The sequence below is a fragment of the Garra rufa genome, chromosome 13, assembly GCF_049309525.1.
Source record: "Garra rufa chromosome 13, GarRuf1.0, whole genome shotgun sequence".
NCBI classification, from domain to species: Eukaryota; Metazoa; Chordata; class Actinopteri; order Cypriniformes; family Cyprinidae; genus Garra; species Garra rufa.
Window position 1 is genome coordinate 7,012,353 of NC_133373.1, and position 19,786 is coordinate 7,032,138.

At 35.9% G+C, this 19,786-nt stretch overlaps 1 protein-coding gene across 1 annotated transcript in view; it reads left to right on the top strand.

Moving 5' to 3' along the window:
• Positions 1-4,109: 4,109 nt before the first annotated feature.
• The window catches only part of kcnh5a (potassium voltage-gated channel, subfamily H (eag-related), member 5a), a 98,437-nt gene continuing 82,760 nt past the window's right edge, over positions 4,110-19,786 (top strand). Inside the window, 1 exon segment of the mRNA XM_073816640.1 lies at positions 4,110-4,182. Coding sequence (XP_073672741.1) covers positions 4,110-4,182 — 73 coding nt within the window.

Genomic DNA, 19,786 nt, shown 5'->3' on the forward strand with positions numbered 1-19,786 from the left:
TGTCAGGAAATCATTGGTTTCCTTGCGAATTCCATATTAGGAAGGAGTGGGCTGGGAACAATAGGGGCTCTGTCCACAGCCTACTCAGACAGGGGACTTCAGCGGCACAGGAGGGGCGGGAGGACGTCCCGAATCTCACTGCATTTCCTAAAATATGGCGCCACGGGAAGGATGGCATAAATTGGGTTTTCGTTCATTCGTTTGTTCTTTTGTTCATTTCTTTATTTAAAACACCATCAAGCTTACAACAAATTCGTTCATTCGTTTTTTTTTTAGCTACTATTGATTTCCTGATTGATAATTCAATCATTTTGACATTTCAATAATTTATATAGCCTATTTCCTTCACATTAATTTAATCAGTGATCCTATTTTTTCCGAAGAGGACATGCTCATGCTCAAACCCGGATTAACCATACGGGCAACTGGGCAATTGCCCAGGGGCCCACGACATCTAAAGGGCCCAGGACAGCAAGGGCACGAGCAAAATAAATTGCCTTATGTTATTTATCTTATTTACACGAAGGCATGTCATTTCTGTCTCTACATAGTCGCGCGTTTACAATGTCTCCTCCGCGAAAACACGGACGGGATCGCGCGCTCCATTCATAAAAACGGAATTTACTATAGCGCGGGATACCACGGAATTCGTCGATTTTTGGGTTAATAAATCAAAAGTTGGTCTGTCACTTAATTCAAATCGCGATATGGACTAGTGTATGTGAAAACTGAAATGCAAAAAGACCCGTTTTAATATGAATGGTGGAGACGCTTTTTTTTTTTTACTATGCGCATACTGAAGCACGCGTGACGCTCACGGTAATTTTTTGCATTTGCACCTCACATGAACAGATAAACTCAATCTCCAAAACTGCTGTGAGTGTCACTTTTACCGTTTCATTTAAGAAAACTAGCATCATATCATACTGTACACACAGAAACTTCACGGCAACCTGTCAAAATAAAAGTACGGTTCAACATGTAACAACAATATTAGTCTTGTATTCCTTTTGTACAGTATAATGTAGGTGTTTATATATTCCTATTTAAATAATTTACATAAAACAATATATATGATAAAAAATAAATATTACAACAAGATTAACCACTTAATTGTAGAAAAAAATACTACAATTATTATTTAAACGTTTTAAACTGAATATCATTTTTCTTCCATGTATTGATTTTAACAGTAAACCTCTGTTTGTTTGCCAAAAATTAAAAGGGTTTATTTTTCATTTGATTAAAAATAAATAAATGTTTATGCTTTCATTTGATTATCAGAAAAATTAAAACACATAAAAAAAAAAGCAAAAGATTTTTCAAAATATTAAAATAGAGAGTTTTGGACTTATTTTTCACTGAAATAAATGTTTTCGTTTTTACAACAAAGTAGGCTAAAGTACCGGGAAAAAAAGTAACGTTGGCTACTGGCAAATGGTTTGAAGTGGTTGCTTAGCTATTCATTTTTTTGTGAAAATGGAGGATACTTCCCTCCCTCTCAATGTAGTGGGTCAATTTTACCAGATTATACTGTACAGATGCTGATGTGTTTTGTTTTCATAGCATCATATGTGAGTGAATATCTTTGATAGGGGACATAGTAGTGCATTTGTAGTTCTATGAGCATTTAAATATTTGTAAATCAAAATATGATGACAGTTAGGATTTGAAGTATTGAGTATATTTACTGTATATTACAGTAATATATTCTATATTTGACCATATTATGGTGATCCTGGGGTCGTGATGATGGGGCCCTTGAATATTGTTGCCCAGGGTACAACAAAGTGTTAATCTGGCCCTGCTCATGCTGACAACACGTTAACCTCAGTTTATTCATGTGAAATGTTAAAAGTACAAAGTTTTATAAAATATTCATGATGAACCCAACTTTTTCTTGTGGTAAAAGTGGGCGTGGCCCTTTATGGATTTTATTGGTCTGGCTTCTGGTCTCATCTGCATCCAGCTTTTTTTTTTTAGCTGTACAAAACAGCTTGTTTTGCTGCTTTCAAAATTGTGTTTCTTACCATGGTATTTTAATGTATTATCTTAATTATGAGCACAATGGTTTGTCATGCAAACAATTTACTGTAAACCATTTACTGCACATTGTTTTTCTTCTCGTTATTTCCCTATGACGGCTGATGAACCGCAACTCATTAAAGAAAAAGGTACAATTTAGCTCAGACTATATTCACAAATGTATGAAAATGTAAAAAAAAAAAAAAAATACAATCCGGAAGACTTTCACAGTGTAATGTCATTGTTTTTAATCATTTTAATTAATGTTTATTCATGTAATGCAGGAATTCCCAAATTATAATTTTTTGTCAGCCTTAAAATATTTTAAATACTTGAAATATCTTTGAGGAAGTTAACATTTCAATAATTTACCAACACATTTGCATATTCTCTGTTGGATAATGGTCACATTAACATGCAGGTAATAAAATATGTTTATATTTAGTGTTCAGGGGTTTAAATCATTTTTATTTTATATTTTTATTATTTAATAAAAAGTATGCCCAGTTTGGGAAACCCTGGTTTAATTTAATGTTTAATGCATTTTATGATACTGATATCAAAATATTTCATATATTTCTCATTTTTCACTTTTTTCTATCAATATGGTACATTTGATGGCAAATTTAAATCTGTCTGATAAAAAAAAGTAATCTAAGAAGTAATCAGATTGCATTACTTAAAATTCGTAACCTAGATTACTTTACTAACTACAATTTTTATGTAATCTGTAATTAGCAACTAACTACAATTTGTAAAATTGCTGTAAAATTAAAGCCTTATGTCTAAATAAGTTATGTTCCAAATTTGAAGTTGATATAACAAAATTAGGGTTTCTGTGAGATTTTATTTAGGACATTATACCACATCTATTTAATTATATATCATTTAAAAGTTTAAAACCTCAATATTCATCATCTGAAATCATTTTTACAATAGAAATGGTACTTTAAAATCTTTTGCCGGTCTCCTCCCCCTTAATGGGTGGTGTCAAATATCATTTTACAAAATGAATTATGGTATTTTACAATCAAAATTTTTATAATCTTGACAAAATACATATCCGTGCAAGGGTCTGAGTCCCAAGATTCCATATTTGGTGGTTATTTTGTGATAGAAGTAATGTTGACAGACAAATTTAGACATTTGTGACAGAAAAATGCATCAAAATGGAGTTTGGGTGTCACCCGTTGGCTATTTGTGGAATAACGCCCTGAATAAAATCTGACAGAAACATTAATTTTGTTATATCAACTTTAAATTTAGAACATAACTTATTTAGACATAAGGCTTTAAGTTTATAGAAATTTTAGAGTAAAACCTGTTATGTAAAATACTTATTTTATTTAAAATATAGAAAATAATCATTGCAATTTCTTTATACTAAATTTAAACTTCTTTAACTTTTTAATACTTTCATATTTCCACTTCTGCAATAATCTGCACTCAATAAAGATTCCAGAAGTTTGTATTCAAAAGTTTTCATAAATTAAAACAATTTAAGTTTGGATAGTGCACTTTCTCGTTTATGTTCCAAAAAGGGGGTGACAGTTAAAGGGTTAAAACAGATGTAATCAAGACTGGCTCAAACCTTCCTGAATTCTGACATTCCCCTTGTAACTCACTTAATCAGAATCAGAATGAGCTTTATTGCCAGGTATGTTTACTAGGAATTTGTTTTTGTGACAGAGCACTTTTTTTGTACAATTCACTTTTTGCTCACTTAAGATGACATTCCCTTCATCTTCAGTAACTCGTAAGTTTCAATGTTACTAATTCGCGCGCAATTGGCACCATCTGTTGCATGTGACTATCTCCATGGCACCGGGCATCGCGCTTGAGATTCCTGTGCCAGTCAGTTTTTAATTGTTACAGCCCGCGAGTGCGCAGGCGCAAACCAGGGGAGCGCGGAGCCTGCAGAACTGCGAGCGCTCCGTGGTACAAAGGACCCATACCAGTCAGGCACGGCGCAGCGTTACCATGATCTTCTCCATCCCACCGATAGATTCCCATCCCGCCTGCATCACTTTAACGACCAGCTTCCATCAAGTCCGCGAGCCTGTCCGACGTTGCCCGACCGCAGAATGCACGGGGGAAAAAGAGGTCTGGTGGCACCACAGAACACTTTTTTGGAAAATATTGTCCGTCGCTCAAGTGGTAAGTAAGATGATCGCTTTCTTCAGATTGCAGTACCTGATAAAGCAAAGGGGGAAAGTCTTATGATGTCTCAAGATATGTTTCAGCTCTTTCTCTTATTCTTTTTTTCTTACTTTGTGCTCGGAATTATGCGTAAAAGTGAATCTTGTAAGTTTCTTTCCGTAAAATGGGAAACCTAATTTTTTCCTTATTAAAGTAAGATTAAATATTTAAACACGACGCGTCTAAAGTCACTTCAATACTCTTCTATATTTATTGAGTGCTTAATAAAACACATTCAAATGTGAGATCTGCAAAACAGAAAAACAACCGAGAGAGCTAAACATGACCGCTCCATTATTATAATAATAGTAATTAGACTCAGTTAACAACACATTGCTATTGCTACCATTGCTATCCATTATCAGCATTAGTGTATTAATGCATCAGTAAGGCTTGATTATTTTATGACATCAACAACCTACAGTCGGGATGAATCTCACGTTTATTTGCGTCAATTGATGCTTGTAAAAAAAATGCGTGGATTTTTTTTGTAGAGTCACACAAACAACCTTTCTAGCGTCTTGTGTTGAACTTTAAACCAATCATTTAAACGGTTACTTTAAGTTTATTGTTGTTAATTGGATATGAGACTATTATAAATAATTTTTAAATATTTTGTAGATTTAAAAAATGATCTAATCACTTTTTAACAGTTTATGTTTGACATTTTCTTTATTTCTATTATTATCATTACTTTTATTACTAGTATCCAAACAGTCAAATAGGCTTTAGAATCATCTTCAAATATAACAAAAGCAAAAGTTGATTTAAAGATAATGCAGTTTTTCTGGGCTGTTTTGTGGCGGATCTTCTCATGAGTGTGGAAGGCTTGTCGCCTGTGGCGTGAATTGCAGAGTCATTTTGTGTCACATACATTTTCCGTGTGAATCTGCCACAGGTTCGGTATGAGTTTGTGTAAAAGGACCTCACCAGCAGAGGTCACACATGATTACAGTAACAAAAGCTGATAAGATCTCTTCACTCTTTCACATAAACACACAAACTTAAAAGTTGAAGACATACATTTGAGTATTTTTTTGCATACATTCAAAGCAGACAGTTCTTTCTAATGAACTGTGTGTCTGAAAGAGTGTTTTTTTATAATGTGGTACTCTCTCAGCTCATAATACCATGCCCTGACATTTGTCGTGGGCAGCTCTCTGACCTCTGAGGGTCTCTGGATCTCCCACACACTCTTTAGCAAATCTGACGCTTCACATTATTATTATTTTTTTCTCACTGTGATCATTATTTAATGTTTAAGCGATGCTGTGAGTGAAAGAATTTCGAATTCCACTGCAGATGAAGTTGTTCAGCATATCTCATATTGTTTCTGGACAGCCTCCCCTCATCCCATTACTAATTCAAATGTGCTGACAAAGTCTGAATAGGCTGGATAATTGATTCTTGCGTTTAAATTTACATTTATTTTCTTGTCATGGGCTTTTTAAATAACTAATTTACAAGGAAGTACATGCATTCTGTATCTGGATGAATGAACACTTTATTAGCCATCAGTACAAGGCACAAGTCAAAGAACAAGGAAGCCTGTCAAGAATAATTAAAAGGCTAGGTTAGTGTCTTCTTCTTCCTTTCTACAGTTTCACCAAGGTGCATTTAAAAATGCATCTAAAGCTTCTGCTGATATGTTGCCAATGAGCTGCCAGCTCCAGCTGAGACTGGTGATGCAAATTTAAATTTGGGAGTGAAGAATCGAGAATGTATCACGCCAAAAATCTCCTTGCGAAACATTTTACAATTGTAGAGCTGATAATTATTTTCAATCTGATTATGCAGCTATAATAAGCCAATAGTGTGCAGGTGGTTAATAAAGCATGTGAGCATTGTGGGATAAATTGGAGAGAGTTTGGCAGGATCTCAGTTGGGTTTTTAGAAGGGTAGTGGAGGTCTTTTATGTCGTCTTTATGAAGTTAGTAGGATAGTGGTATCAAAAAAATATTTGTAGAAAAGATGCTTTGGTTTGACTTCAAAAAACGGCTTTGAATTGCATGTGGCAGGAAAGTTGAACAGGGTGTAATAAGCCAAGCTCAAAACTCCGAATTACTGTCAATTATGTAATAGCCAAAAATTATTCAATCTCTAAGCATAATTCAGGCAAGATTTTAAAATTGTCCAAGCAATTTATTTTTCATATACTTCTTATATCGTCATACGCAGCATGTCCACCTCAAAATAATGAAGCCTTTCATGAGTGCAGCTGTCGAAATGATGTAGGTGTTTCTAAAGCTTTGTGTCTCTGTCCCTCATTTACAACCAACACCTCCCTGTAGGTCTTCTCCTTTGTTTGCGGACAGCAGAGTTTGTTTGAGTTTTTTCCAGCCCACTTAGGAGAACCGAGACACACAGCTGGGGGGTAAACAAAGTCAACTTTCATAAAGCTTTTTACCTTTACATATTGTTAGAACAGCAAAATCAGTGCATATTTTTGTCCCATTTTCTTATGTAAGAGGAGAAACAACTGGGCTGAGTTTTAATGTGTTAGAGAAGCTTTTTGTAGGCAGCTTGATATTTGGCTAATCAATGATAGGAGGGTTCTCACCGGCTGAGAAATTAAATGATTTCAGAAGCGCTTTTTGATATTGAGGACAGCTATATTTTACCAGCATTTAAGGCTGACAAGTATGAGAATAAATTGCATATGTAATGTTTAGTTATATGATTTATTTATTATACACTACCAGTCAAAAGTTTTTGAACAGTAAGATTTAATGTTTTTTTAAGTATCTTCTGCTCAACAAGCAACAAGTACAGCTTTCTATTTGAATATATTTTTAATTTGAATTTATTCCTGTGATCAAAGCTAAATTTTCAGCATTATTGCTCCAGTTTTCAGTGTCCCATGATCCTTCAGAAATCATACTAATAAGCTGATTTGCTGTTCAGAAAACATTGATTTATTTATTTTGATTATTACCATCATCAATATGTAAAACAGTTAAGTATTTTTTTTTTTATTCAGGAATCTTTGATGAATAGAAACATCCAAAGATCTTTTCATAAGCTTGGAGTCCAGAAATTATAGAAATTAATAGTTTTATTTAGCAAGGATGCTTTAAATTGATCAAAAGTGATGATAAAGATGTTCATAATGTTACAAAAGATATCTGTTTCAGATAAATGCTGTTCTTCTGACCTTTCTATTTATCAAAGAAACCTGAAAAAATCTACTCAGCTGTTTTCAGCATAATAATAATTATAGTTTTTTTGAGCAGCAAATCCAAATATTTGAATGACTTCTGAAGGATAATGTGAAGTAATCATGCTAAAAAATCATCTTTGAAATCACAGGAATAAATTAGATTTTAAAATATATTTCAAATAGAAAACAGTTATTTTAAATAGTAAAAATATTTCAAAATTGTACTGCTTTTACTGTACTTTGGATCAAATAAATTCAGGCTTGGAAAAGAAAAGAAAAGACTTCTTTAAAAACATTGAAAATCTTACTGTTCAAAAACTTTTGACTGGTAGTGTATATATTTTATTTAGCGTTTTATTGTTGTTGTTATTTTCAGTACGCCATGCTATACGTTTTCTCACACTTTTGTGTTCACATATTCTCTCTTTTCTTTTTCCTTACCTCCTTAGAAGTGTTCATTTGCGTATGGGGCTTATGCAATGTACCACGGCTCGTCTGAGCATGGCTGCCCCCGGCCATCCTCAGCTTGCTCTTTTGTAACACTTTGTCACATTGTAAGGTGTACAGGCATGCTACATTTACTCTCAAAGAGAGAAAGACACACACAACAAAACGGTGTTAAAATACAGTTAAAATAAATGAGACTGAGTACAAACATATACTTTAGCTATAAACCATGAAAGGGAAGCTAGAAGCTAGAGTTTGTGTGGTAAAATGAAACTTTTGAGAGAACCAAACATCACAGATATACAAAAATACCATTAAGGGAATCATAAGACTAGTGCCAGAGAGAAAAGATAACAGAAAAGCTTGTGAGGAGATATGAATGCAGATTAGAAAGCCACAGATGTAATAAAAGTGCTACCTTGTGTTAACCACTGTTTACCAGAACACAGAGCTGGCTGTGTTTTGTATTATCTAATGTGTATCTAGACTGAAAATAGACTGTTTTCCTTACATTCGTCAGATCCATAGTGGCCAACAGAAAATCGTTTTCACAAAGATCAGAGGCACTAAGAATGGCGTAGTCCGTGTAAATATAGGTTTATCTTAATAGGATCTGTTTCTTCTTCCACTTTCCCTGTAGTCATCCTTTCACCCCGAAGCAGGTGCACCAACATGCTTCCACGCAGACAGTGCAAAAACACATACAATGCAATAGCATCGCATGCCCAGAAAGATATGAATGCATTATGTTAATGGCTCCAAAAATAGAAGAATGCTTGGTTGTTCAATGTCATTACTTCTCACTGCAGTGACCGCCTGGAGTAACATGCAGATGAGTGCAGGAAAAGACACTTTGTACCTCCTAATGGCAGCAGAGTTACTGTAGGGAGCGTTTACTTGGTGAGCCGACTCCAGGTGTACCACCATGTTCTTTTCTTGCCTAGAAGATTGGTAGAATGTCTCTGACAGCCCCCTCAGAAAGTACAGGCTTCTTTGGTCTTTCTGTTACAGCATCGCTGTGTTGCCAGTCCAGCTCTGCTGTTTGATGGATTTCCATGTATTTGTGGGCTGTGTTTCTCCATTTTGCATGGTAGCTGTATCCACCACCTGTCTCTCTTAAAGGGTTAGTTGAACCAAAAAATTTAAATTCTATCATTAATTACTCACCCTAATGTCATTCCAAACCTGTAAGACCTTTGTTCATCTTTAGAGCATAAATTTAGATATTTTGGATGAAATCCGAGAGCTTTTTGACCCTGCATAGACAGCAATGCAACAACTACGTTCAAGGCAAAAAAAGTAGTAAGGACTTTGTTAAAATAGACCACGTGACATCTGTGGTTTAACCATAATGTTATGAAACTATGAGAAAACCTTTTTGTGTGCAAAGAACTTTATTCAGCTATTTCTTCTCTTCCGTGTCAGTCTCCACTGCCATTCACAAGACTATACCATGAAGCAACCACTGATGCCATTTGGACTATTTTATCAGTGTTTCTACTACCTTTCTGGGCCTTGAATTTGCTAGTTGCATTGCTGTCTATGCAGGGTCAGAAAGCTCTTGGATATCATCAAAAGTATCTTAGTATGTGTTCTAATGAAGGTCTTACAGGTTTGGAATGACAAGAGGGCGAGTAATTAATGACAGAATTTTCATTTTTGTGTGAACTATCAATTTAAGTTTAACTGTTCTGTTTTTCTTTCTCTCCTCTTTATTACTGATGAAGATTGCAATGAATTTGCAAACAACAACAAGGAATAGTAAAACAAACAAAACCCCAAACAAAATGTCATTACAAACTTTCTTCTGAGGAACACAAAATGAGATTTGTAGAAACTGTTATATATACCCAGTAAAAATAGACGGGGACTAGACATGCTGAGATCCAAAAAAGCCAAAAAAATACTATAAACTGCTCCATATGACTCATAAACTCATTTGCAGTCTTGTTCAATTCAAAAATGTTGCACTAACCTTTTAAAAGTTAAAGGAGTAAATCACTTCCTACGGAGCCCCTAAGGCAGGGCTATTCAATTAGATCCATTTGAGGGCCGGATTATCGAACTGGAAATTTGAAGTGGGCCAAGGGGATGGGGGCCGTCCCGATCTTTTTCTAGGGGGCCTATACAATTACACTGAAATGCATTTTCACTAAAATGAACTAATATTACCAACACCAACATCTATAAAAGGTTAAGGTGCTGTCTGTCAATCAATAATAAAAAAAAAAAAATCCCACTTTTTTTTGTAATTAATCATGAATAATCGCATATTTATATATTTATACTGTCATAATTTCACAATGAACCTCCAAATTAAGGTAGAAACAACAAAGTATTTTTAAATATGTGTTTAATAGCATCTTTTTACCAAGTAGCCTATTATTAATGAAGTATTGATTTCAATATTGCTACTGGTGACTCTATTAAATGAATTTTCTCTCAGTTTTACATATTAATTATGTCCATTCAACATTACAGTAGAATTGAAAGCCCAACATTTAATAGGCTCTGAAACATATAACAGCTTTTAATTTAGGTGATTTTAAAACAATCTTCACATAAACTATAAATTGTATATGCATAAAATAGACAGATTATTATTGCCATATACTGGTTATAATCGATATTTTATGTTTTTAATTTTACATAAGTGTTTGTTTACCACAAAGTATATTTTGGCCATCAAGATAACATTCAAATTGGATCATAAGAGCTTTAAAGTGCTTAAAATGGTTGTGCAAAATGCTTGAAAGTCATTGAAAAGTGCTTGAATTTCTCTCTCAAAAGGTTGTACAAACCCTGAAATGAATACTGTAATAACATTCGACTTTGCTTAAGTTGGTGTGACTTCTGGTTGTCTGACATAGCGTACATCAGCGCTGTCAAAAACAGAATTCTGAGCAGAATTTGAATGATTCTCACTGATCTTTCAGCAACCTTAATTCATTCTGGGCGAATTCAAACACTTTTCACTGGATCTCGCAGCACTGTGCAGTAACAGTGTCGCGAAATCAACTTTGGTTCCCGATGCTGTTCTGACCTTGGACAAGTGTGTTTGCGTTGCGGTCCGAGCTGATAAACGGTCCGCGCTGCGCAACTTAAATGTGGCGCGCTTTGGTTTCTCTTTCGCTTCGTTTGCCGTTTAATGTTTCTCAAATGAAACAGAAATAGCAGCGCTTATGAGTTGAATAACGCGGTGGTCGCGCCATTGCGACCGCTCACAAAATTTAGTCGCACCGGCAGAAAAAATGCGACCATTTGGTCGCAGTCTGGAGCCCTACAAGCGCTTGTCAAATCTGCCGTCTATTGATGATGTTGCGATCTCCGGTAGATTGTTGTTGTTCTTGGCTCTCTTGCTTTTCTTTTTTGGCTGGCCCGCCGCCTAGTGGACAAACTAATTAGTGCAAAAACCATTCAAGCCACCTGCTGCTCCCTCGGGCCGGACGAAGATGATTGGCGGGCCGCCAATTGAATAGCCCTGCGGCCTAAGGGGACGTGGAGCAAAAATTAAATAAAGTTTAGTTTCGCGTGCTCACGTGAAACTATCGCGTGCGCACGTGAAACTATCGCGTGCGCACGTGAAACTTATAAGGTGTGTTCGAGCTCATGCTGCGCTGCGCAGACCGATCGGCGAGATTAGCCGAAAGCAGTCGGGGAGGAGCTGAAAACGGAGCCGTCAAGTCGGACAAGTTGGAGATCTCGTTGCTCCCTCAAACATGGCAGATCACGTGGCGTTTGCCTACTTTATTGCAGATGAATTGGAAGCTATAGAAATACCTTTTTTGTTGGAAGAAATGCAGCACATGCAAGTGAAGCAGCAACTACAGATTTCAGCATCAATCAGTGTTGACCACATTACATTAAATGTCTGTGACATTTTAGTTATTCCATAAAAAATATTACTTAAATATGCAGCTGAATACTATAAGTGGTCTGTATGAAAAAAGTACAATAATAAACTTATGCACAAATCCAATATAAATAATTTAAGGGAATAAAATGTACTGCAGTCAAAAGATCGTAAACTATTTACGAAATGGCATGCAAATTGATTTGTTATGCACGAAACACGCGTGATCATCGTCATGTGGTGAATGTGGCCAATCATGATAAGCTGTGACGTCATCACAGCCTGGTGCAGTCCCTTCTGAAATGCTGTGCTGGCTGAGCAAGCCGGCTGTTCTCGAAACGCTCTCGCGTTACTTTGATGCCACACGTGAACGTCACGTGGCGTCGGCGCCGGTTCAAGTCGGACAAAATTTCTAACCGGCATGCACTACTTCAAGTCAGCCGCCGATCGGTCTGCGCAGCGCAGCATGAAGTCGAACGCACCTATAGTTTCGCGTGAGCACGTGAAACTATCGCGTGCGCACGTGAAAGTTTCACGTGAGCACATGAAACTAAACTTTAAAAAAAAATTCTGTACATGAAGGTTTTCGCGTGAGCACATGAAAGTTTCAAGTGAGCACATGAAACTAAACTTTAGATTTTTTTTACTCTGACGTCCCCTTAGGGGCTCCGTAATTTCCAGAACAAAAATGTACAGATAATGAACTCACCCCCTTGTCATCCAAGTTGTTCATTTCTTTGTTTCTTCAGTCGTGAAGAAATAGTTTTTTAAGGAAAACATTTTAGGATTTCTCTCCATATAGTGGACTTCTATGGTGCCTCTTGAACTTCCAAAATGCAGTTTAAATGCAGCTTCAAAAGGCTCTAAACGATCCCAGCCGAAGAAGAAGGGTCTTATCTAGCAAAACGTTTAGTTATTTTCTAAAAAATGTAGAGTTTATATACTTAAGGTTTTAATCCCTAAAAATTATCCCACTTCGTTAGCGTGCTCACATTCTTAATCAAAAAGATACACCCGAGCATTAGCATGACGTAATCGGTCACGAGACACACAAGAGCCAATAGAATTTCACAACCAAGGCTGACGTTCTGCTGTCTGGCGGCATTTTTTGAATTCACGCACGGACTGCGGCAAAACAGGATGAGCTTTACAGCAGACGGAGACGGCGATCGCGTCTGTTCCTCTCACAAATTAATCGTTTTGCCTCGGAAGACTTGGAATATTCATATTTTTTAAATATGATTTGACTGTAGTTGTATCTGCCTGTTATATCTGTGTTTTATTGACAAATTGTTAGGTTTAGGGGCAGGGGTTGGGTTACGTGCTCGTAAATGTGTAAATAGTGTAATATAAATAAAACTGTTGTGACTGTTTGCATTGAAAAATCACACCCCAATACATATGCAATAATGGCAATATTATTACCAAATATATCATTTAATCATGACGATAAAATTCACAGTGCCTTTCACATCAGCTTATTGACACCAAGGGTTTCTTATTTAAAGCAGTGGAGGCATAGACATATTTAGAGAGTAGACGCTGCATCGACCGATACTCCCTACTGGCGCTGACGAGACGTGGGGCCGCCATCTTGGACCGGTCACCCACTCCACTCAGTGTAATCTGTTTGGCAGGTGTAATGAGCTGTCAACGCATTTAATTAATCATACCTCACGGAATACCGAACTGATTTTCACGCGTTTTTTTTTTTTGCTGCAAAGGTCATAAATATAGCTGTGATACATGACACATGGTTTGGCGTATTTTAATATTGATAGTGCGCTTAACAGTAATATAATGAATATCTCCGTTCCTGTGATAGTATTGGGTCTTTTAAGAGGGTCTAAAGACTTACAACATGGACTTAGTTCATTAAGCACTTCTAATGCTTTATGGTTTGTATAGTTTTATTCTATTTTCATTTGGCTGTTTATTAATTTGACATTGTTGTTCATACTGATATTCTCCTTAATGTAGTCTTACCATGCTGTTATTATATTTTGTATTGATGGAAAAATGAAGCTTTTCGAAGCACTGAGGCTTTCCCCTCAACTGTATTGTAAAAAGGTTCATTACTCGAAGCTTTTCAACACGTTGCACACTAACGACATCTTGTGGTCAAAGGTGGAAAAAGTTGCCTTTGCGTCCCAGATCTCAAAGCGATTTTGGACAGTTTCATCAAATACATCAATTTGTGCTACGAAAACCGTCAGAAAAACAAAAAATGAATAAAAATTTAATTTTAATTGAATTAATCTGTAAATAAACTTTTTTATAAAATTCTAAAAGTATAAGCATGGTTTATGTAGGCACAGGGGCGTAGCAACCGGGGGGGACGGGGGGGGGGACACGTCCCCCTCACTTTTAGAAACAGGTGATTCTGTCCCCCGCACTTTTTTTGACCTAGCGCCAATATTTCCGCCCCGGTCTCTGATTTGTTACTTAGATTTGAGTGAAGTAACATTTAGCCAATCACAGCGCGAATCTCTTGGGGGTCTGCCATGAGCTTCAAATCTTGTTGCTCTTGTAAACAGAATGTATTATACTGTATGAACATCACCTTTGGGTCACATGACCATACTGTCCCCCCCACTTTTAAATTGGCTGCTACGCCCCTGTGTAGGCATATGTTCAAAGTAAATTAACTGTTAAGTTGACTAATTATTATTATTAATTAGAAGTGCTTGTGAAGCAAGGATAACTACAAAATTAACATGCACAAAACTACACATGTACATATTTATTCGTATTATGTTTATTCTTAACAAAAAGCGAATGACACTTGAAACGCCTTATTTGAATCAGAATATGAAGCAGTCACGTGGTTGTGTGCGAAAACGAAGCTTCGGACGTCATAGGTCACATGGTTATGGCAAAACGAATCAAGCTCCGGTACAGTGCTTCACTGTGAGATGTTTCGTTTTTTTGATACAAGCTTCGGCAAACGTTACATCACTAATATTTTGCTTGAATTGACATTGTTTATTATTGCTGTTTTCCCTAATTTTCATTGTTTATTTCATTATGCTATTGACGTGAATTGACGTGTTTTTGCTATTCTAGCTATTATTAGCTATAATCTGACCAACATCTCAATCTGTTCCCTGTTAAATTTAAGTATTATATTGTTTTGTATTTATGTCACTTTGGACAAAAGCGCAACCATATGAGGTGTAGGCTATGATAGGAATTTTGCAAATCACACACTATATGATAGAGAAGCCGAAACAGATAGTGACGGTAAAGGTATTTTAATGAGTTGAAGAAACAGAATATGAATATTACATTAGAATCTACTTGGAGTATTTCATTCTTTCTCACTCACACACATATAACACACACACACACACACACACACACACACACACACTAAAAACCCTGAAAAAGGACTGTTTTGATGGTCCGCCGATTGGAGCAGGAATATATCCTACACAGTGTTCAGGCATGTTCTCTCAATTCTGCTGCTGCTACGCGATCGATGTAATCAATTCCACAGTCCAAGATGGCGGCCGCATTTCTCGTTTCCAGCAGCCAATGTGGCGTCTATCTCTATTATGTCTATGAGTGGAGGACCCTGCACGTCCAAAAATGACGCTGAAGGCGTCAAAATGCGACGCCAAGGAGTCCTGACCAAACGTCAATATGTGACGACTTGGGATGAGACCGTTTTGAAAGTTCAGACTTGTGGGCACCATAGAAGTTTATTATATGGAGAGAAATCCTGAAATGTTTTCCTCAAAAATCATAATTTCTTTGCGACTGAAGAGCGAAGGACATGAACATTTTGGATGACAAGGCTGTGAGTAAATTATCTGTAAATTTTTTCTGGAAGTGAACTACTCCTTTAAGGAAAAAGTGTAGTGCCGCTAACTATATGTACTACCATTCAAGCAATTATTTGGTCAAAAATACAGTAAAAATTTAAATTTTGTGAAATATAATTGCAATTTAAACTGTTTTGTATTTGAATATTCAAAATGGTACTTATTCCTGTGATGACAGCTGAATTTTCATCTGCCATTATTCCAATATTTAGTATCATATGATCCTTCAGAAATTGTAATATGCTGATTTGCTGCTCAATAAACATTTACTTTCATTCTCAGTCTTGAAAACAGTTGTGCAGCTTAATATTTTTGTGGAAACTTGAAAACATTTTTTTTTTCAGGAAATAGAAATTTTATTGACTATAGGTGTCTTTACTGTCACTTTCGATAAATGAAAAATACAGTAAAAATATTACTGAACCAAAACCTTTGAACGATAGTGTATGTGACCCTGGACCACAAAACCAGGCTTTAGTAGCATGGGTATATTTGTAGCAATAGCCAAAAATATTTTTTTTATGCCAAAAATCATTTGGATATTAAGTAAAGATCATGTTCCATTAAGATATTTTGTACATTTATTACTAAATATATCAAAACCTAATTTTTGATTAGTAATATGCATTGCTAAGTACTTCATTTGGACAATTTTATAGGTGATTTTTTCAGTATTTAAATTTTCTTTAGGCTCAAAAGCTGCCACATATTGGTAAAGCAGTGAATGATTCACAAGATTGGGGTTTTCCACCTGAATAGCCTTGGGCTTGATCTGAAGTCAGCTAGGCAAGATGTTTTTACAGCATTCAATCATAATAAAATGAGCCATTTTGAATCTAAAGCAAACCTTTGGCAGTTTGGACAAATGTGTTTTATTAAAGGTGACATATCAGCCCTCAGGAAATCTCAAAGTTCGTCTGTCCCCGTCTGAACCTTCTGTATTGGAATTTCCAAAGTGTGCGCTTGAGATTGAATCGACAACTATCCTCAAAGCCGTTTGCTTAAGGCAGGACCATCGGCCGGAGATTGGCAGTGGTTATTTCCTAATGCACACGTCGTGGACATCTCTCCTCTCGCTGGAAGTAATGGAGTCAAATGCTGACACACACAAAGTGTCACGCCGTAATTGAATTGAGAATTATAGAGAGATAAAGAAAGACAGCGAGAGGCGATGGAGCTAGAGAAAAGGTCACAAATTGTCTGACAGCAGAGACTCTCCCGCACAGGGTTTAATAATCAGAGCAATTTATTTATCTACTTCCCTCTTTTGTCAAACCTGAAAGTTTTGAATCTGAACCAAAGTTAGAACACCGCATTGCAAATGTCAACCAATAATATTTTTTCAGCCTGCTAAGAAATGTAAATGACTTTGAATACATAAAAACACATGTGAGACCAATAACATTCTCCTGGAATGTTGTCGCTACCAGCCAGAGATTCGTCAGAACAAATAGATTTATATTGAACAATGTTGCTGACTTGCAAGCTCCCATCATGCACTGTGGATAGTGTATTTTGAGTGACTTTATGATGTTACTTAGTTATTCATTGTGCAGTGATAATCTTTTCACACACTGAGGTTTATTGATTGTCTACATTATTTTAGTTTTGCCTAGTCAGATGTTTGATGTGTGGCATAAGACCAGCACTGTAGCTTTTTGGGACCAAAAACGTAAAACTTTAACAGGATAAAACTGCCTGAATTTCTATTTACTAGGGATGTAACAGTTTCAAAATCTCACAATATGATAATATCACGATATGAAAACCATGATACGATATTTATTGTGACATTTAAAAAAAAAAAGGACAAATGAAGACTTTTTTTTTACATTTTAATGTTAAATTCTTCTATCTAATGCACTTTGAGAGTTCAAAATTAAGAGCTCCAACCCATGTTCTTAACTAAGAAAACTTAAGTCAGAAAAAAAGTCAGTGAATTGACTTGTACATGAACTTTAAAGGGGACTCAGCCCTCTTTTTATTTGTGGTATACTGTTTCAGTCTAAATTACATTCACACTGGTGTTTTAGGAAGCCAAACAATTTAGATTATGATAATAATAACAATTTTATATCATTATTATTCCTATGGCAGTAATAGCCATATATTGTAAAATAAATGAAAATTAATATATCATATGTATATTGCTTTTGCTTTACCAGGGTCTTTACCAGTTTTTTTGGGGGGCTAGCTGTGGCCTAATGGTTAGAGACTCGGACTTGTAACCTAAAGGTTGCAGGTTCGAGTCTCAGGTCCAACAGGGAGGAGTGAATGTACAGTATTTCCACCCTCAATACCACGACTGAGTCCCTTGAGCAAGGGACCGAACCCTTGCAGCAATAGAAATATGGCTGCCCACTGCTCCAGCTGTAATCATCTGCCCACAAAAACAAAGCATAACTGGTGTCCTTTGCATTCCCACATGCAATAAACAAGTTCACTGCATTCATTCACTGTGAACTGAGCCGCTCGTTTTGCGACACAGTGGTTTACTGATTCGGAGTTTCAAAAAGCGCTGTTGATACTTTGCTCACTTTCTCTATATAATTTCTTTGTTGTTTAAAATGAAATCATTACAATTAAAAGGCATAACTTACAATGTTTTTGTTAAATTGTGATCACGTTAGACAGTTTGCTTCGTATTAAAAACATTTCACGACGTGACAGTCATTATTTGGTTCTTGCCTAAAAAACGGGTATATAATGTGCGTTAACAGATTACACTAACAGTTTGTTCAGCCTCCGCCTGTGGGGAGAGAAAAAAAGTTTTCAAAAGCATCCCGCCTTCTGCTTTTTTCACAAATCGCACCCTGCCTATATGCTTGTCCTGTAAGTTCAGGTAAGGTTTTAATTTTAGTTTTAGTCTAGTCTTTGTGTGAAGCTGCCATTTTAGATTTTATTAGTTTTAGTCACGTTCATACTCTTTTTAGTCAAGTCAAGTTTTAGTCGACTAAAAGTCTGAGCATTTTAGTCTTATTTTAGTCAGAGTTATCCATGACTATTTTTGTCTAGTTTTAGTCGACGAAAACTGATGACATTTAGTCTAATTTTAGTCAATGAAAATTGTAGTCTCTTTTTTGTTTTTTATAAGTTTATTTACAGATGAATTCATTTATACCTTGTGTAGGTAAAATTCATTTTTTATATTTTTTATTTCTTATGGTTTTTCGTAGCACTAGTTGATTTATTTTATTTGCTTCGAAAAGCTTCATTTTCCCATCACTACTAAAAAGTGCAAATAAAATGTGTGTTGTTTCTTCTTTTTCTCCCAAAGATAAACCCCGGCTGGCTAGCCATCGGTCCCTTTATCTGTGTCAGACTTAATTTTGTTTGTAGTCGTCTTCTAGAATCTAGATAATTCCGCGAGTGGGGCTTGAGGAAGTGACGTCGCCTGCGTCTGCACAGTTTAGGGGTTGTGGCTAGAAGGGATACAGCTCTAGCTACTGGGCATGCGCACATCAATCTAACGTTATAACATTTTGTTTCTTCTCGTTTGCGTCAACGAAAATAAATTTTAGCATAGATTTTTTTTTAAAACCACATTTAGTCTCGTTTTTATTCGTCAATGATATTGCATTATACATTTAATTATAGTCATCGTCACATGACCAGCATTTTCGTATCGTCTCGTTTTCGTCATGTGATAAAGGTTCGTTGACGATGATATTTAGTAGGGCTGGGTAAAAAATATCGATTCTCCGATTTTAATCGATCTTCAGTTTAACGCAACGATATCCGATTCTTAATGCCTGTGCTTCACGTAAGAGGATATGAATATTCACCTCGTCCTGAAGGTGTCACTAGTGTTCGTGCTGAGAGAGTTTTCTAATCACAGCGCAAAGGAGCTGCCTTAGATCAGAACATGTTGATCAGCTGCTTTTTTTGCAGAAAAATCTGGTGATCAAAAATGATTAGGCTGTAGTTAAGAACTGTTAGTTTTATGGACAGTTAGAATGTTTTGTATACGCAGACAAGGGCTTTATGATGGGCCTGTTTTGAACGTTTTGAATTTAGAAAAATGTTTTATTTCTTAAACATGTTTGAAGTTCTTAATAGATTTCACTGTTGCACATTTACAGTCTTTATACTTTTTTACAGTAATATGCATTTTGCAGTTTGTTTACATGGTATACAATGGATGCACATATTTATGACTTCTTGTTACAGTGTTCATTTAAAATAAAAGTTGTTTAAAATAAACAACTGTGTGCACCCTATTATTAATGTAGATGTGTATTTCAGTAATAAACTTAAGTAGGAGAGTTTCAGTTA